The 20,000-nt window shown below is 39.6% G+C and overlaps 3 protein-coding genes across 7 annotated transcripts in view; 2 read left to right on the top strand and 1 right to left on the bottom strand.

The window, feature by feature from the left end:
* The window catches only part of LOC310722325 (uncharacterized protein), a gene marked incomplete at both ends in the record, with an annotated part of 12,670 nt that extends 352 nt beyond the window's left edge, over nucleotides 1-12,318 (top strand). The window contains 6 exons of the mRNA XM_083534670.1: nucleotides 537-593; nucleotides 11,468-11,697; nucleotides 11,818-11,937; nucleotides 11,968-12,027; nucleotides 12,058-12,087; nucleotides 12,118-12,318. Coding sequence (XP_083390796.1) covers nucleotides 537-593; nucleotides 11,468-11,697; nucleotides 11,818-11,937; nucleotides 11,968-12,027; nucleotides 12,058-12,087; nucleotides 12,118-12,318 — 698 coding nt within the window. The remainder of the gene's footprint in view (nucleotides 1-536; nucleotides 594-11,467; nucleotides 11,698-11,817; nucleotides 11,938-11,967; nucleotides 12,028-12,057; nucleotides 12,088-12,117) is intronic.
* Nucleotides 1-20,000, bottom strand: part of flvcr2b (FLVCR choline and putative heme transporter 2b) — a 69,113-nt gene that overhangs the window by 37,462 nt on the left and 11,651 nt on the right. For 3 of the 4 annotated variants that reach the window (XR_014532303.1, XM_083534508.1, XM_083534507.1), the window contains one exon: nucleotides 19,145-20,000. This exon is cut by the window's right edge. The exons of the other annotated variant lie outside the window; for it this stretch is intronic. The gene's annotated coding sequence lies outside the window, so the exon portion shown is untranslated. Of the gene's footprint in view, nucleotides 1-19,144 lie in introns of those variants that run through there. 4 annotated transcript variants of the gene reach the window in all.
* bmf2 (BCL2 modifying factor 2) lies at nucleotides 5,699-18,210 on the top strand. 2 transcript variants are annotated; one of them, XM_083534693.1, is made up of 4 exons: nucleotides 5,699-5,973; nucleotides 13,607-13,852; nucleotides 14,092-14,285; nucleotides 15,453-18,210. In XM_083534693.1, the coding sequence occupies exons 2-4, from the start codon at nucleotides 13,621-13,623 to the stop codon at nucleotides 15,546-15,548; spliced, it is 522 nt and encodes a 173-aa protein (XP_083390819.1). In that variant the 5' UTR covers nucleotides 5,699-5,973; nucleotides 13,607-13,620; the 3' UTR covers nucleotides 15,549-18,210. The 2 variants fall into 2 exon arrangements, with proteins under 2 accessions (XP_083390819.1, XP_083390820.1); XM_083534694.1 differs by lacking the exon at nucleotides 5,699-5,973 and having other exon boundaries at nucleotides 13,597-13,852.

Below are 20,000 nucleotides of genomic sequence, written 5' to 3'. Positions count from 1 at the left end.
TTGTCAGCCATTAAACAGCATCACTGAAGCAGAAAAGGTTAAGGGGCTCAGGGGCCCAACAGAGGCAGCTTGGTGGGGCTGAGGCTTAAACATCTGATCTTCCACTCTAAAAACCCACCAGAACTTTAATTGCTGAGCTAGCACATCCCCCGATCTCCTTGCTGTGACATCATCATTGTGCGACCACGACCTGCATTCCGTTTTTAGTTATATGTTGTATCATTTCGGTACCTAGTGAGAAACCTGCTAGCGTGCTAGTCAGCTAATTAGCGCCACCTTCTGAGCATGTCATTCTTCTATAATCTGCTATTGTATTAGTGACTAACTAACTTGATAAGCTAGCTTCTTGGACTACAGCTTAATAAGAAAACCAAAACGATGCCATTATTATAGTGCCTCTGGCTAACAAACAATCAAACCAAAAAGTCTTTATTTTTACCTTTTAAAAACAACACTACATGATCATCACCTGACAGAAACAGAAGCTTTTTCCTCTTCTATATCTTTTCTTTTTTCCCCTTTCGTCTGTGTACCAGGTGTGTCTGAGGGTGGAATCCTGGCTATTTTTGGAGACACTAAACAAATTATGGGATGTTTGTCCAGGTTTCCACCTCTTCCTGTTATTCCTGACCCAACCTTAGCTAGGTATATGTGATTACTCTGAGACCCAGGTGCTAGGAATGCTGGGATTTGGGATGAGACTGGCGTAGACCAGCGATGGGAGAATGTCAGAGTCAGTTATTAAAACAAGAACACACAGACTGGTAACACTGGTTCAGTGTGTAGATCGCTAATCTCGATCTCAAACGCTAGCTGCCCAGTAGCTAATTGGTTAATTGGCTAGCTCGTTAGCCTTATAAGCACTTTTGTATCAGATTCAGCATTCGTTATTAGATTAACTGATTACATATAATTGATATCAATATTACAGTGATTTTTCTTTAGCTATTATTAACAACATGTTCAACACCAAATTGTTGCCGTAAGTGTGTGAAATTCGCTGTTGTATTTTTAAACTGGTGTGTGTGTGTGTGTGTGTGTGTGTGTGTGTGTGTGTGTGTGTGTGTGTGTGTGCTTTCTAAACGACATGCAAATTTCACTGAAGGATGATATCATGCAGTCTCTGGGCATGATGTAATCTCCGTCTCCTGACATTTCGGTGTGGTCTTGTGTTGTGCGAACGAGCTGCTAATCTCTGGAGCCATTCTTTCACTGAATGACTCAACCATACCACAAATACTGCTGTGTGTGTGTGTGTGTGTGTGTGTGTGTGTGTGTGGTTTTGGAGAGTACAACAAGCATGAGTGTGATGATACAGTGAGTAAAGTATACACAGTCGTACAATGGATAAAAAAAAAGTCATAATAAAGTAAATGGTGTTTCGACTAAAAACTAACCACAAGGACGTAGAACTGCACCTGGAATCTGATGATCTGATGAAGGTTAAAGGTCTGGGTATTAATAAGTACCTTCACATACAATACATGATTTTATTTTCTATTTATCATTTGCATGGTCTTCACTGCACCAATCTCAGTTTTGCTGGAAAGTTTCGAAACCCTGAGCGTTTGAGAGACACGTTCATGTTTCTTCATGTTCTTCACTAGTTGAAGGTTTCTTCTTCATCTCAGAGCAGTTTAGTAAGATTGAGGTGCGGTGACTGGGCAGGTGGTTCCATGATAGATATCACTCCAGACGTCTCTCTGAATAACACGTACAGAACTCAGACGTGCGCTTCGGATCATCGTCTCGTTGTACGGTGGTGAAGTGTGGACTGGGAGATGTGTTGGTTCACTTTCACTTTCTGGTACCTTCACTGCTCCAAAACAACCCTATTAAACAGCCACCTCCATGTGTGAGTGTGAGGGGGAGGGAGTCTGATCACGTCTACCCTTTAATGTTCTCGGTCTTACACACGTTCTTCTGATAGACACACAAATCTCATGTTTGGACTCATCCACTCGTTCACTCTCACGTTCCTGCGTGTTTTTGAGTTTTTGTTCACACCGTAACGTGTGTTTTCATTTCTCACAGACCTGCGACCTGGACTTCGGATTTCTCCAAAATATATAATAAAAGATTAAATGAATGAGGAATTGTACATTATTATAGAATTTTTATTTTATTTTATTATTATTGTACTGAGAATAAAGACAACAAACAAGACCTGGTGTAGGATTTATGCTGATTTTTATAAAGTAATTATAATTAGATTACTTTAATTATAATAATGATTTGGTCACGTTAACACGTGGATCAGTAGTGTTTTTATGTGTTACTGAGGAAAACTTTTCTTTCCTCCATGTTTTTTCCTCTCAGACCGGACGGCGTTTCCCGACACACACACACACACACACACACACACACACACACACACACACACACACACACACACACACACACACAAACACACACACACACACACACAAACACACACACACACTGAGAGAAAAGAGCAATATATGAATGACCAGGAGATAGTAATTAACAGCCAATCAGAAGCGACTACGCCTCGTAGCCAATCAGAAAGCGCGCCGAGTTACCGGGTCAGTGTTTTCTGCCTCACTCGGACAGGGCCGGTCCTGATTGGTCAAGAGTGACGAACGCGTCGCGCTTCATTGGCCAAGGAGACACACGCCGTTGCTAAGCGGCTGGACCAATCAGAGCGAGGCGGAAACCGGAAGTAGGAGCGGTATCTAGGCAGGTTTAAGGATAAAGACATGTATTTATCTGTTCATTCCGGTGGGAAAGTTTTAGGTTTTATTTTTTGTTTGTTGCCAATAAATTAATGTGGATTTACTTAAAGATGAATCACAGTTTAGTCTCCTAATAACATCTTACAATAAACCTGATAAACAACTGAGCAGAGAGCAGGAGAGCTGTGGGGAGGAGGAGGAAGAGGAGGAAGCGGAGGATGATGATAAAGATGAAGATATAAGGATGATGATAAAGATAATGATGGTGAAGATGATGTTGAGAAGGATGGTGATGATGGTGAGGAGATGATAATGACAATATTGAGGATGATGAGGCTGTTGAGGAAGATGATGAAGATAATGGTATAAGGATGATATTGAGGATGATGATGATGATGATGATAAAGATGATGGTGATGATGATAAAGATGATGATGTTGAGGGTTATGGGAGGAGGAGATGGTGGTGGAGAACAGATGGTGGAGTGGTGGAGGAGGAGATGGTGGGGAGGAGATGATGGGGAGGAGGAGATGGTGGAGTGATGGAGGAGGAGATAGTGGGGAGGAGAAGATTGTGGAGTGATGGAGGAGGAGATGGTGGGGAGGAGAAGATGGTATAGTGATGAAGGAGGAGATGGTTTGGAGGAGGAGATGGTGGGGAGGAGAAGATGGTGGAGTGATGGAGGAGGAGATGGTGGGGAGGAGAAGATGGTATAGTGATGAAGGAGGAGATGGTTTGGAGGAGGAGATGGTGGGGAGGAGGAGATGGTGGAGTGATGGAGGAGGAAATGGTGGGGAGGAGAAGATGGTATAGTGATGAAGAAGGAGATGGTTTGGAGGAGGAGATGGTGGGGAGGAGGAGATGGTGGAGTGATGGAGGAGGAAATGGTGGGGAGGAGAAGATGGTATAGTGATGGAGGAGGAGATGGTTTGGAGGCGGAGATGGTGGGGAGGAGGAGATAGTGGGGAGGAGAAGATAGTGGAGTGGTACAGGAGGAGATGGTGAGGAAGGTGGCATCTCCTGGGCCGCTTGTTTTGCTGTCCTTTTTTTTCCCACTTCCTTTCAGGAGCCAATGATGAGGCTGTTGCCATGGAACCAGCGCCAGAGTTCGCGTTTGCCTCCTGTCTCACCCCTCGTTCCTACCCATCCTCATTTACCCTGGAAACAGAGTCACTACCAGTCTATTTCCATCTATTTTTCTTCTCCGGCCCTGTGTGTGTGTGTGTGTGTGTGTGTGTGTGTGTGTGTGTGTGCTGAAATCATCACAGCCCTGCTCTTTGATTCAGATGGACGTTTCTGGCCTGAATCCTGTCCTCCACGTGTCGCCTAGTGATCCTCCAGGAGGTTGTAATAACCAGACATCATTCCAAACGCAGCACGAGTGCATTACAGCTGTTTCTGCACCTAAATCCTGCCTGCAGCCTCCCAGATGTGTCTGTCCTGTCGATATCCATCAGCACTCACATGCCTGAGGGACGCCGGACCGATGATGTAAACGGAAGACGCTTAGGAAGGTCGAGCAGGTTTTTTTTTCCAGGTAAACGTTGTGTAGAGAGAGCACACGTGCTAAAGTACACAACACGTGAAAGTCTTTCTGCTTCGGTCTGCTCTGACCTCGGAGATCAGAGCGAGAGCGCAGGCGCAGGAACGCTGCCCACCCGGAAGAGTGACGTCACCAGGAAGCATCCTCGGATGAAGCGTTTCTCACCAAAAAAAAAAACCAAAACGTGAGAACGTGCGAGAAACGGGTTAGTGCTGCAGTTAATGAAGGCAGTGTGCGTTTTCGGGAGGAACACGCAGCGATCGCCGGAGCGTTCCTTTTCTTCCTGACGCAAAATCGCACGCGGAGAACGTGTAATTACAACCACAAGGTGTTCAGACGTGACAATTCCCACGGAGGATTCAACTGGGATGCGTGGAAATGATTTTTGTTAAAATATACACACTTTTGTGTGTGTGTGTGTGTGTGTGTGTGTGTGTGTGTGTGTGTGTGTGTGTGTTCCTTAACTTGCTCGGTCTCAGCATCCAATCACTCGCCTCCTGTCCATCATATAGTCCATTTGTGGAAGGAAAAGATCATGAATATGGTCTAAGTGTTTTATAAACAAAAACAAAATGCAACAACAGGAATGGACGTGATATAAACCTGTGTTTGATCATCACACATCACGATCAAGTCCACAAACATACATTCGCTCGAATGATTCATTCCACGAGAACGTTTCGAGAACGACGCTCATAATAATATAATAATAATAATAATAATAATAATAATGCACAATACTGACGCGTTCTGGATCCTGATTGGTCGAAAGGGTTGATTAATTCCAGCTCTGACAGTAGTACAGGGTTTAACTCATACGCTGTTCCCACGAGAAGGAACACCTATGGATGGAGTCTCCAGTGTCCAAGCTGTTATGTTTGGCAGCATCTTCAGGACGTTGGAGCTTCTTCGTGGTTTCTCAGTACTATAAATAGTCCTGTGACAGAAGGGACATTTATAGCTGCTATAAGATGTTCTGTAAATGTTTTCAGCGCATTGAATAAAAGTATAAGTGAAAAGAAACGAGACGTTTCATGTTGTGATGGTTGCGGAGATGTTCCTTATGTGTGAAGAGACCAGGATTCTGACATACTGAACCACTGAGGAGGAAAGAAAGCAACATTAGAAGATCAGAAGATCATGTATTGTGCTTGTAAAATGCATGAACCTCGACGTAGCCTCCATGCACCCAGATCACGTGGCACTACTGACCCGGAAGTAGGATATGTTGATAGAAGCATGCACGGGGGTGGGGGGCGTGGTTTTATGCCTTGGGGGGTGGGGGGGGAGACAAACAAACAACATAAATAAATTGAAATAGAAAAATGAACACCAAAGACTAAAACCCAATAAACAACACCAATAACAAAAAAAAAAAAATAGACGGGGAAAAAAAACAGAGCAGCTCCTTTAAAACTCATTAGCATAAATTGTGACGTGACCAAGTGGGGGTGTGGTTTCGAGCGGACTCGTGTCCAGGCAAAACACGAGCTTGTTTTAAAAGCGCTTCTTTACAAACAAGTTGAAGAGCATCGAGGAGAAGAAGGTGGTGCAGAAGAAGAAAAGGAGGAGGAGGAGGAGAAGCTTCACTCGGATTTACACTTCACTGTGGACATCATTCACCTGGAGACATTTATTATATATATAAAATAAACCCGTTATAAAGGAAAGAGAGAAAAGGAGAGAGAGAGAGAGAGAGAGAGAGAGAGAGAGAGAGAGAGAGAGAGCGTGGCGGTGAGTGACTTCCTGTCCTGAGCACAGATTTCTACGTGTTTACATGTAAAACTATCAGATGGATACAAGTCACATGATCATCAGGACTTGGGGTGGGGGGCAAATAATTATGGCGCTTTTAGGGGAAAAACAGGTGATCGATGATCAGTAGCGGAGCTCCAACAGTTTCCGACATTTTAATGACGATAATGACGCAGTTTAATGATGAGAACTAATTATTATTATTATTGTTGTTGTTATTATGGGATGTGTCGCAGCGCGCGCTTTTGTGTGCGCGCGCGTGTGTGCGTGCACGTGTGTGAGATCGTCTCACGGGGTTGGTGTGATTCTTCCCTGCTTTATCACACACACCTTCCATATTTCTACAGTGTGTCCCAGAGCGCAATGCATGTGTTATGAGGGGTATTGAGTGTGTTATAGTGTGTGATAGTGTGTATTGGGTGTGTTATAGTGTGTAATAGTGTGTATTGAGTGTGTTATAGTGTGTATTGAGTGTGTTATAGTGTGTGATAGTGTGTATTGAGTGTGTTATAGTGTGTGATAGTGTGTATTGAGTGTGTAATAGTGTGTATTGAGTGTGTTATAGTGTGTGATAGTGTGTATTGAGTGTGTTATAGTGTGTGATAGTGTGTATTGAGTGTGTTATAGTGTGTGATAGTGTGTATTGAGTGTGTTATAGTGTGTAATAGTGTGTATTGAGTGTGTTATAGTGTGTGATAGTGTGTATTGAGTGTGTTATAGTGTGGGATAGTGTGTATTGAGTGTGTTATAGTGTGTGATAGTGTGTTATAGTGTGTGATAGTGTGTATTGAGTGTGTATTGAGTGTGTTATAGTGAGTGATAGTGTGTATTGAGTGTGTTATAGTGAGTGATTGTGTGTATTGAGCGTATTATAGTGTGTAATGAGTATGCTATAGTGTGTGATAGTGTGTATTGAGTGTGTTATAGTGTGTGATAGTGTGTATTGAGTGTGTTATAGTGTGTGATAGTGTGTATTGAGTGTGTATTGAGTGTGTTATAGTGTGTGATAGTGTGTATTGAGTGTGTTATAGTGAGTGATAGTGTGTATTGAGTGTGTTATAGTGTGTGATAGTGTGTATTGAGTGTGTTATAGTGTGTGATAGTGTGTATTGAGTGTGTTATAGTGTGTATTGAGTCTGTGATAGTGTGTATTAAGTGTGTTATAGTGAGTGATAGTGTGTATTCAGTGTGTTATAGTGAGTGATTGTGTGTATTGAGCGTATTATAGTGTGTAATGAGTATGCTATAGTGTGTGATAGTGTGTATTGAGTGTGTTATAGTGTGAGATAGTGTGTAATAGTGAGTGATAGTGTGTAATGAGTGTGTAATAGTGTGTATTGAGTGTTTTATAGTGTGTGATAGTGTGTATTGAGTGTTTTATAGTGTGTGATAGTGTGTATTGAGTGTGTTATAGTGTGTAATGAGTGTGTGATAGTGTGTATTGAGTGTGTTATAGTGTGTGATAGTGTGTATTGAGTGTGTTATAGTGAGTGATAGTGTGTATTAAGTGTGTTATAGTGAGTGATAGTGTGTATTGAGTGTGCTATAGTGAGTGATTGTGTGTATTGAGCGTATTATAGTGTGTAATGAGTATGCTATAGTGTGTGATAGTGTGTATTGAGTGTGTTATAGTGTGAGATAGTGTTTAATAGTGAGTGATAGTGTGTAATGAGTGTGTGATAGTGTGTATTGAGTGTGTTATAGTGTGTGATAGTGTGTATTGAGTGTGTTATAGTGTGTGATAGTGTGTATTGAGTGTGTTATAGTGTGTGATAGTGTGTATTGAGTGTGTTATAGTGTGTGATAGTGTGTGATAGTGTGTATTGAGTGTGTTATAGTGTGTTATAGTGTGTGATAGTGTGTTATAGTGTGTTAAAGTGTGTGATAGTGTGTATTGAGTGTGTTATAGTGTGTAATGAGTGTGTTAAGTGTGCGATAGTGTGTATTAAGTGTGTTATAGTGTGAGATAGTGTGTAATGAGCGTGCTATAGTGTGTGATAGTGTGTATTGAGTGTGTAATAGTGAGTGATAGTGTGTAATAAGCGTGCCATAGTGTGTAATAGTGTGTATTGAGTGTGTAATAGTGAGTGATAGTGTGTAATAAGCATGCTATAGTGTGTGATAGTGTGTATTGAGTGTGTTATAGTGAGTGATTGTGTGTTTAGAGCGTATTAAAGTGTGTAATGAGCATGCTATAGTGTGTGATAGTGTGTATTGAGTGTGTTATAGTGTGAGATAGTGTGTAATAGTGAGTGATAGTGTGTAATGAGTGTGTGATAGTGTGTATTGAGTGTGTTATAGTGTGTGATAGTGTGTATTGAGTGTGTTAAAGTGTGTGATAGTGTGTATTGAGTGTGTTATAGTGAGTGATAGTGTGTATTTAATGTGTTATAGTGAGTGATTGTGTGTATTGAGCGTATTATAGTGTGTAATGAGCATGCTATAGTGTGTGATAGTGTGTATTGAGTGTGTTATAGTGTGAGATAGTGTGTAATAGTGAGTGATAGTGTGTAATGAGTGTGTGATAGTGTGTATTGAGTGTGTTATAGTGTGTGATAGTGTGTATTGAGTGTGTTAAAGTGTGTGATAGTGTGTATTGAGTGTGTTATAGTGAGTGATCGTGTGTATTGAGCGTGTTATAGTGTGTAATAAGTGTGTTAAGTGTGTGATAGTGTGTATAAAGTGTGTTATAGTGAGTGATCGTGTGTAATGTGTGTTATAGTGTGTAATGCGCGTGCTATAGTGTGTGATAGTGTGTAATGAGTGTGTTATAGTGTGTAATGAGTGTGCTATAGTGTGTGATAGTGTGTAATGAGTGTGTTATAGTCTGTAATGAGTGTGCTATAGTGTGTGATAATGTGTAATGAGTGTGTTATAGTGTGTAATGAGTGTGTTATAGTGTGTGATAGTGTGTAATGAGCGTGCTATAGTGTGTGATAGTGTGTAATAAGCGTGCTATAGTGTGTGATAGTGTGTAATGAGTGCGTTATAGTGTGTAATGAGCGTGCTATAGTGTGTGATAGTGTGTAATGAGTGTGTTATAGTGTGTAATGAGCGTGCTATAGTGTGTGATAGTGTGTAATGAGTGTGTTATAGTATATAATGAGCGTGCTATAGTGTGTTATAGTGTGTAATGAGTGTGTTAGTGTGTGATAGTGTGTAATGAGTGTGTTATAGTGTGTAATGAGTGTGCTATAGTGTGTAATGATCGTGTTATAGTGTGTGATAGTGTATAATGAGTGTGTTATAGTATATAATGAGCGTGCTATAGTGTGTGATAGTGTGTAATGAGTGTGTTATAGTGTGTAATGAGCATGATATAGTGTGTAATGATCGTGTTATAGTGTGTGATAGTGTGTAATGAGCGTGTCATAGTGTGTAATGAGTGTGTTATAGTGTGTAATGATCGTGTTAGTGTGTGATAGTGTGTAATGAGTGTGTTATAGTGTGTAATGAGCGTGCTATAGTGTGTGATAGTGTGTAATGAGTGTGTTATAGTGTGTAATGATCGTGTTATAGTGTGTGATAGTGTGTAATGAGTGTGTTATAGTGTGTAATGAGTGTGTTATAGTGTGTAATGAGCGTGCTATAGTGTGTGATAGTGTGTAATAAGCATGCTATTGTGTGTGATAGTGTGTAATAAGCATGCTATAGTGTGTGATAGTGTGTAATGAGTGTGTTATAGTGTGTAATGAGCGTGCTATAGTGTGTGATAGTGTGTAATGAGTGTGTTATAGTGTGTAATGAGTGTGTTATAGTGTGTAATGATCGCGTTATAGTGTGTGATAGTGTGTAATGAGTGTGTTATAGTGTGTAATGAGTGTGTTAGTGTGTGATAGTGTGTAATGAGTGTGTTATAGTGTGTAATGAGTGTGCTATAGTGTGTAATGATCGTGTTAGTGTGTGATAGTGTGTAATGAGTTTGTTATAGTGTGTAATGAGTGTGCTATAGTGTGTGATAGTGTGTAATGAGTGTGCTATAGTGTGTAATGATGGTGTTATAGTGTGTAATGATCGTGTTTGTGTGTGATAGTGTGTAATGAGTGTGTTATAGTGTGTAATGAGTGTGCTATAGTGTGTAATAGTGTGTAATGAGTGTGCTATAGTGTGTAATGATCGTGTTAAAGTGTGTAATGAGTGTGTTATAGTGTGTGAAAGTGTGTAATAAGCGTGCTAGTGTGTTATAGTGTGTAATGAGCATGCTATAGTGTGTGATAGTGTGTAATAAGTGTGTTATAGTTTGTAATGAGTGTGTTATAGTGTTTAATGAGCATGCTATAGTGTGTAATAGTGTGTAATAAGTGTGTTATAGTTTGTAATGAGTGTGTTATAGTGTTTAATGAGCATGCTATAGTGTGTGATAGTGTGTAATAAGCGTGCTATAGTGTGTGATAGTGTGTAATGCGTGTGTTATAGTGTGTGATAGTGTGTAATGCCTGTGTTATAGTGTGTAATGAGCATGCTATAGTGTGTGATAGTGTGTAATGAGTGTGTTAGTGTTCAAATGAGTGTTATAGTGTGTAATGAATCAAATCACATCAAATCAAATTTTGTGCTATAGTGTGTGATAGTGTGTAATGAGTGTGTTATAGTGTGCAATGAGTGTGTTATAGTGAGTAATGAGTGTGTTATAGTGTGCAATGAGTGTGTTATAGTGAGTAATGAGTGTGTTATAGTGTGTAATGAGTGTGTTATAGTGTGCAATGAGTGTGTTAGTGTGTAATGAGTGTGTGATAGTGTGTAATAAGCGTGCTATAGTGTGATAGTGTTTAATGAGCGTGCTATGGTGCGTGATAGTGTGTAATGAGTGTGTTATAGTGAGTAATGAGTGTGTTATAGTGTGTAATGAGTGTGCTATAGTGTGTTATAGTGTGTAATGAGTGTGTTATAGTGTGTAATAAGCGTGCTATAGTGTGTTATAGTGTGTAATGAGTGTGTTATAGTGTGTAATAAGCATGCTATAGTGTGTTATAGTGTGTAATAAGCGAGCTATAGTGTGTTATAGTGTGTAATGAGTGTGTTATAGTGTGTAATAAGCGTGCTATAGTGTGTTATAGTGTGTAATAAGTGAGCTATAGTGTGTTATAGTGTGTAATGAGTGTTATAGTGTGTAATAAGCGTGCTATAGTGTGTTATAAGCGAGCTATAGTGTGTTATAATGTGTAATGAGTGTGTTATAGTGTGTAATAAGCATGCTATAGTGCGTTATAGTGTGTAATGAGTGTTATAGTGTGTAATAAGCGTGCTATAGTGTGTTATAAGCGAGCTATAGTGTGTTATAGTGTGTAATGAGTGTGTTATAGTGTGTAATAAGCGTGCTATAGTGCGTTATAGTGTGTAATGAGTGTTATAGTGTGTAATAAGCGTGCTATAGTGTGTTATAGTGTGTAATGAGCGTGTGTTGTGTATGATTGTGTGTCTGTTTGGTTTATTAGTAGTGTTGATGTGTAATATTGCATGTTTATGAACTGAGTCCAGTCACAAACAGAAAAGACTGACGGACCTTCTGCATGTGGATGCTCAGGAGTTCATGTAGAGTTTGGTAGTGTGGAGGTGTTTGATGTTAAGTTTGGTGGTGTGGAGGTGTTTGATGTTAAGTTTGGTGGTGTGGAGGTGTTTGATGTAGAGTTTGGTAGTGTGGAGGTGTTTGATGTAGAGTTTGGTGGTGTGGAGGTGTTTGATGTAAAGTTTGGTAGTGTGGAGGTGTTTGACGTTAAGTTTGGTGGTGTGGAGGTGTTTGATGTAAAGTTTGGTAGTGTGGAGGTGTTTGATGTAAAGTTTGGTAGTGTGGAGGTGTTTGACGTTAAGTTTGGTGGTGTGGAGGTGTTTGATGTAGAGTTTGGTAGTGTGGAGGTGTTTGATGTAAAGTTTGGTAGTGTGGAGGTTTTTGATGTAGAGTTTGGTGGTGTGGAGGTGTTTGATGTAAAGTTTGGTAGTGTGGAGGTGTTTGACGTTAAGTTTGGTGGTGTGGAGGTGTTTGATGTAAAGTTTGGTAGTGTGAAGGTGTTTGATGTAAAGTTTGGTGGTGTGGAGGTGTTCGATGTTAAGTTTGGTAGTGTGGAGGTGTTTGATGTAGAGTTTGGTGGTGTGGAGGTGTTCGATGTAAAGTTTGGTAGTGTGGAGGTGTTTGATGTAGAGTTTGGTGGTGTGGAGGTGTTCGATGTAGAGTTTGGTAGTGTGGAGGTGTTTGATGTTGAGTTTGGTAGTGTGGAGGTGTTTGATGTAGAGTTTGGTGGTGTGGAGGTGTTTGATGTAGAGTTTGGTAGTGTGGAGGTGTTTGATGTTGAGTTTAGTGGTGTTGAGCTATATATTAAAATTTGTTGAGTTACAGTGAATTATAGTGAGTTATAGTGAGGTAAATTGAGTTATAGCGAGTTGTAGTGAGTTATATTGAGATATATTGAGTTATAATGAGTTATAGTGAGTTGTAGTGGGTTATAGTGAGGTAAAGTGAGTTATATTGAGATATATTAAGTTATAATGAATTATAGTGAGTTATAGTGAGGTAAATTGAGTTATAGTGAGTTGTAGTGAGTTATATTGAGATATATATTCAGTTATAGTGAGTTATAGTGAGTTGTAGTGAGTTAAAGTGAGTTATAGTGAGTTATATTGAGATATAGTGAGTTGTAGTGAGTTAAAGTGAGTTATAGTGAGTTATATTGAGTTGTAGTGAGTTAAAATGAGTTACATTCAGTTAGCAATGTGTAACCTGCTAGCTTGTGATGTTATCAGTAGTAAATATTAAGTTATACTGGTAAAAGAGAATAATTCTGAGTAATTCTTGTGCTGTGAGCTCAGGATTGAACACAGAACCCACACAGTGCTAAATATTGTATTCATTGCTATTTCATATCACTCATTTTTACACCTCATTAGTACAAGTCCTCGCTGTCTCCTCATTAGCATACTCATTAGCATACTCATTAGCATGCTCTGTAACCATCATACAGTCACAAGGCTGAAAGCCGAGTTAAAAAACAATAACTCACAGTAAACGTCACGTTTTTTTCCCCGTCACTCCGGTTTGCCGTTTTATGAATAGAGCGGATTTAAATCATCTGCTTTGTTTTCCTCCGAACACTGGAACTTTCCCTCATTTGACTGTAATGTGTTTGCAGTTTCGGCGACGTCAGAGCGGCGCTAACACCTCCATCACAACATATACAGAGGCCATTCTCAGGTCATTGTGAGGCTCTGACCTCAGTGACACAAACATCTTCACTGGATTTGTGAATAAAATGATACATTTTGAGATTTTTAGACTTTACAGGTCATAGGATTAGCTTGAACTAGCTAGCATGTGTAACTGGCTAATCAGGATTAGCGCTCTGTCTGGCTAGTCAAATTTTCTGATTGTAAAATTGGCAAAATAAAGCAAATCGCGTACAAAATATCTATATCTATACACTTTACAAATGGCAGTAGTGTGCAGAATTAATGGCACCCTCTAATAAACTAATATGTGATGTTACAGCTTTGAGTTTGACATTTTAGTGTTTATTTGATAACATTTTATACAAGTATTTCCACTCAAGTGTGCCAATACTTTCAGGATGTACGGCTTTTGATTACATAAACGTAGATTTACTTCTGTTTCCTCTTTATTCAGGGTGATTTCCGCTGATGGAGGATGACGAGGAGGACACGCCTTTACCGATTACATCCAATCAGATCTCGATCGCAGACAGCAGAAGTGAGAACATGCCGATGATTCACACGATGCCACACTTATGGACCTCAGGCTTCGATCAGAACGCAGTCAGTCTGCGCCACCGGTCGCTCCACGGGTCCGCGGGTTTGGGTTTCCTCTCCACGCCGCCGGGATCCGCGGACGATTCACAAGGGCTTCTTCAGTGTAAGCACGCTAAATCAACAGACTAGCTAACTAGCAATGTTAACGCTAACTAGCTAATCAGCTTAGCTGTTTTTATATCATTCGTTGCTAAGCACTAGCTGTTGAAGTGAAAAGAAAAAAAATTGTGGATGGTGATTGGCTGATCAGTGCAGACCTGAACTCCACCCCCTTTTTTTCTCTACTTAGCTAGTTTTATTATAAAGGATACTCACAGTTTACCGATTTCCCCACGTGTGCAGATGTGTTCTTTCCCGGAGGAGAATCTGGTTTCGGCGCTCGCGTCCCGTCGGCGTCGGAGGAAGCGGGAGACGAAGACCAGCAGGACGAAGGGAAAGGGGATGAGAGAGACGAGGATCGGACGAGCGTGGAAGTGCAGATCGGACGGAAGCTGCGTGAGATCGGAGATCATCTTCAGCAGGAGCACATGCAGCTGGTGAGACAACCTGTACAACCACTTTTCTCCAACCAATCGAACCCTGCTAGATAAAACCAAAGCCCCGCCCACTCCCCCAACACACGGTCAAGTCTGACTCGGAAATACGCAACGTTGCGAATCTAAGAAAACTAAAACGTACTTTTAGTATGAAGAAAATCCCAGATGTTTTCCCAGATGCTGGGATGTTAGTCGGGGGGGTGGGGCCTGATAATCGGGGGGCGGGGCTATGTGTAGGACATCGTAAAGCGCCGACGATTTGTGCGAACACAGAATAACAATTTGCACCTTCAGTGTTAGTACTGGACTGTGATTGGCTGGACGTTTAAGTGTGAATGGTGGATTGTGATTCTAATGCTCTCATCTTCACCTGAGGAACTTCATCTCCACATCACACCTACACCTGGATTATCTCCTGCAGTTATATATTCACTGTTATTGTTATTATTATTACTGACACAGCAGGTTACTGGAACACAATAAAGAAGTGAAGTGTGAGAGAAATCTGCTGTGTGTCTTTATACTGCAGGCTAAATTTAGAACCATGAGTCAGCCATGACATCATCAGTCACGTGACCGCTCCGGGCCTCGCCGCTATAGGCTAATCGCAGTAGTCTAATGTAAATCTGAGCATCACATGACCAGGAAGTTCCTTTGAAGATCAAAAGGCAACTGATGAGGATGATCAAAGGCGAGTGATGATGAAGATTAGTATACACATGATAAATATTTCAAAATAAATATTGTTTAATGAATCTATTTGTTAAAAATGAATCATTATAATGGTGTTACTGTATGTGTGTGTGTGTGTGTTTATGCGTGCGTGTGTGCGCACGTGACACGGCTTATGCAACACACTGCAACACTTGGCCCCGCCCACTCTTCAGCGACATTCTATAAAACCATGTGACTATGGTCATGATTGGTCAGTCACAAACCATATGTACCGCCTCCAACTCTGATTGGCTCCTGATCTGCTACTGCTCTGCTAATGAGTCACAGGGAGGGGGAAATACTGTGCAGCAGCACCATCTAGTGGTAGTTCCTCACAAAATTTTCTCAGAAATCTTTTTATTATTATTTCACGCTTTTTTAATGGATCGATTATTTTACTGATGACATCATTGTTATTATAATAAAAATCCAAATGGTGTTTTCTCTTCGCAGTTCCTGCAGCATCAGAGAAACCGGCGGGTGATGTGGTGGCGTTTAGCGACGACGCTTTACGACTTCTTGTTTCCGAGGGAGTTCATCGGACACTGAGGAAGCCCAGGGAATCTTCCGTCTCTGGCTCCGCCCGTTTCCTCTCGTCCTTAAACAGGCCTATTGTGAGGCGAACTTGTAAAACAGACAGGAATGGAGGAGGACAGTTGAGCGAGTCGCCGCTGGACGGAGACGGTGTCGCCGCCTACCGCTCATACAGAAGCCATCTTTACAATCAGAGTTTTTCTTTTGTCGTTTTTTCCGTTTCGCTCCTTTAGTCTGCGAATGCCTTACAGTGGACCAAGATGAAGCTTCAGACATCAGCAGAAGGACTTCAGGAAAGTTCCAGAAAATGCGATTGAGCCTCAAAAACTTTGTTTTATTTCTTACTGGTTAAAATTTCTTTTTCTTTTCGCTTCTTTGAGAGTTTTTTTTCAAATGTCTCTCTCTGAATGAAATCATCATCCCTGCACGTCTGTTGCCTTAAAATCAATTCTGAACATCTGAGCCTTTTAAGATCCTCAGGGCTGAGAGACGCTTTAACTATCGAGACAATTCAGCGAGACGCCTCGTCTCCTCGCTCTGAGCCGCATCGTTTTATAAACGTGCTTTTTTTTTTTTCCTACGTGAAATTTAAACACGTCGGTTTTTAAACGAAAGATTTCGAGTTTTAAAGTTGAAAATGTTTCAATGGCGAATTTCACGCGTTTTTTATTAAATCAGGTAAAACAGTCGCTTTTCTAGTGGAATATTTCGTAAATCGCTTTAAATAAATAAATAAATGAATGGAGGAAAACGGTGTGGATGGACACTGAACATGTTTACAGTCAGGTTTGTGATTTTTGTGTTTCTTTTTTTTGTAAAATTTTTTTTTATAATAAATATTTAATAGAATAAAATACATTTTGTATGAAGTGAAAATCCGCCCCCCCCCCCCCCTCATTTAAAGCCTGACTGTAAATCAAGAGGAAACGGAACTCGTGTCCGATCCGCAGTCAGACGTGAGCGGATCAGACGTGGGGTTTCCTGCAGTTCTGATGAGAAACCCACGCTAGAGTTCGAGGAACTGCTTTCAAACGGGTTGCATACAAACTTAATGGAATATCAAATCTGGGAGAGTGAAGAAGAGAAACCTCGCTTCGTTTTTCCTCTAATTTTCTTTATCCTGATGTAAAAATTTGACCTGAAGCCGTTTATTTATTTACTGTTTTTTTTCCTCACAAAAAAATGACTTTTATTCATCAAAACCTCACGTTTTTTCCAACAAAATCATTTCAAGTCTATAAACCACTGAGATCTGTACTCAAACCTGATCTAATCTAGACAGTTATAATCTAATCTAGATAACTATAGTCTAATTTAGCTGATTATCATGTAATTAACCTGATCTAATCTAGTTGTAGTCCAAGTTAGATAATCCTGATCCAGCTACCGAGAGTCTAAAGTAGCTAATTTTAGTCTAATCTAGCAAATCTTGGTCTAATCTAGCAGATTTTTTGTCTAATCTAGCTAGATATAATCAAATCTAACCAACTACAGTCTAAAACAGCTAATTATAGCGTCATTTCCCTAATCCTAATCTAGATCACTATAATCTATCTGAGTCTAATCTGAAATCTAACCAAGCTAATTGTAATCTAATCTATAGTCTAATCCAGCTCGCTTTGATAGACCTGTAGGCGCATTTAAGCGTATTGTTTACAAAGTAAGAAACACTTACAGACTTGTGTTTTGACACTTTGTTTATTTTAACTTTGATGAATAAAAGCCGTTTATTTCTTTATTTCTTTATCGAATTATTAGATCATTTTGACTAAATACACGGCCAGGCGGTGACCGAGACTCCGCCCCCAAACCCCCCACCCTTCAGGAGCTTGGCGCAAAATGGGATGGCGTGGATTTAGTCACATGACCGGTTCACGAATGGAAACAGGACCTAACGTTTATGATGTGTGTAGAAACGGTAATTCAGTAAAAATATGATGACGGATATATTTATTTATTTTTGCTGTACGAGTTTGTAAATATAATGGCATACGAGCCGTTTTTACGGATTCGGAGAAACGTTGAAACCAGATGCTCTTTTTATCCAGATGTTTTATTGAATAGTTACGAGAGACGAGTCGAGATGAATAAAGAGCTCGTGTACAGATCGTGTTTAATTTACCTACGATTTTTTAGCAGACAATCAGAATCCTGAAGGTGCCTTAGGGCCGAACACACACACACACACACACCAGCTACATCACTGACCTTCATACGACCTTTTTTAAGAGAAACGCGACAATCGCCAACGCTTTGAATCACGAGCGTCTGATCGATCGTCTCGATTCATTCGTTAAAGCACAAACAGCAACCAGCAATCATACACTCTTTGTCCAAAAGTATTGGGACACCTGATCACCTTCCACCAGATGTGGTTCTTCTACAAACCCGAAGGCAGTTGTATAGGACCTCATTTCTAGCCTGGGTGTCCACAAACCTCCGGTGCTACAGCGTATAAACGCCGGAGTTCAGAACGAGACGTCGATCGCGTACGTCAGGTTTTTTTTCCTCTCCGGCCGCGTCTCAATCCTCTAAACGCCCTTTCGAGTGCACTTCACACACAGGCGTGTTTTCTTCCGCCTGATGTTTATTTCCTCCGCACAACATGTTCGTTTGATGTTCTTTTTGAGTGTTTATGATGATTCTGTTCGTGGAATAAAATGGTTCTAGATGTGGACGAGTTGTGGTGATTTATGACTTTTCTTTTTTTTTTGTTTTTTTTACAGTCTGTTTCTCTATAAACCTCAATAAAAAAAACCTGAAATAATAGAAAAGTGTGTGTGTTTCATTTTTTTGGTAAATTTTAAAGCTTTGAATTACTGTAACAATAATCACACTAATCCTGCAAATAAATACAGAAATAAATCTATATAAATAATAATATAAATAATAAAACTACACACCTAATAAAGAAATATTTAAGAGGACAAATGTTTATCCTGCTAAATAAATATATAAATATTTTTTTTTTAATGCAGTGGAAAATATCAAAATATATATGAATAAAAATATTAATTATAAAATGTCTTCTGAAATAAACAAATATATATATTTTACTAATTTCAAGTTTAAGATTGTTATTTTTTTATTATTTTTTTTTTTACCTAAATTATTTTCTAATTATAAATAAATCCAGATTTCATCCAAAATTGAATTTTTTTTCTTTCCTGAAAAAAAAAAAATTAGAAAAAAAAAGTGCAGGATATAAATGTGAAAAACTTATTAAAATGTACTCCCTCCCTCCCTCCCCCCCCTCTCTCTCTAACATATATATATATATATATATAATGTTTATATATTGTAATCATCTATTAGATTTTTTTCTTCAAAGAGAAATTATTTTTGGAAATATATTTCTATATTTAATTTAATCAAATTCATTTCTCTGGCTTGTTTTCACCCGGCAATTTTTTTTATTGTAACGGAGGAGAAAATGGTCAGAAAAACCTCGTGAGAACGAAATGATTTTTCATTAAAAGCAGTTATTTATTTTAATCTCAAACATCGTCACACGTCTTCAATTAGAAAAGTTAGAGAAATATCTTTAGAAATATTTATATTTTAACAAAAATGTTCACATTAATCCAGTTGTTAAATTCACTTTTTACAAAAACAAACAAAAAAATAATAATAAAAATCACTTACAATAAACAGGTATATGCGAGTGTGTGACACACACACACACCCACACACCCACACACACACACACACACACACACACACACACACACACACACACACACACCTGCCTTTACTTCATCTGTAAAATAAACCAATCTATCCACTGCATGAGGAAGTCTGGTACTGGTGTATGCGAGAAGTTGAGGAGGTCTGGGGTGCAGCCCAGAGATGTTCAATAAGGTGTCTAGCAGAAGATCTACGAGTGGCTTCTACTGGCTTTGTGCTCAGGAGGTCTGGTGAAGGGAAGATTTTATGCTAAAGACCTTGTGTAGCTCCGGATTTTGTATTAAGAGACGGAGGGGAAAAAAAAGGTGTCCCAATACTTCTGGCAGCAGCATGTAGATTCCTCCCATGAATATGTAAATATGTCTCAGCCAATCAGAACGCAGCGTTTAGCGTTTGTTGATTTTAAAGATGAAACAAAAGCAGCTGGCGTGAATGCACTCGCATGTTTGGAACCTGGTGATGATGATGATGATGAATTAAAAGTTGATTAAAAGTTACAGTTAAAAGTGTTAATCAAGTAAATTCATTTTAAAAAACACGTGGAAAAAAATATAATTGGGGATGGTTTGTTTGGCTTCAAAAGTATTGGCACCCTTGGTGAAAATAAAAGGGGGTTGTTTGTTGCAATTTTTTTTTTTTTTTTTTTTTTTTTTTACAAATTAGCGCTAAATTCACAACCGACTTTAAACTAATGTGCACTTTTTGCAAGAAATCTTCCTACAAATCTGAAGAAATTAAACATTTTCACAGCCACAGTAAACAATTTGAGTGAATATACTG

The sequence above is a fragment of the Silurus aristotelis genome (assembly GCF_946808225.1).
Source record: "Silurus aristotelis genome assembly, chromosome: 28".
Taxonomy (NCBI): domain Eukaryota; kingdom Metazoa; phylum Chordata; class Actinopteri; order Siluriformes; family Siluridae; genus Silurus; species Silurus aristotelis.
The sequence above is the reverse complement of the archived record's forward strand: the minus strand, read 5'-3'. Positions and strand labels throughout refer to the sequence as shown.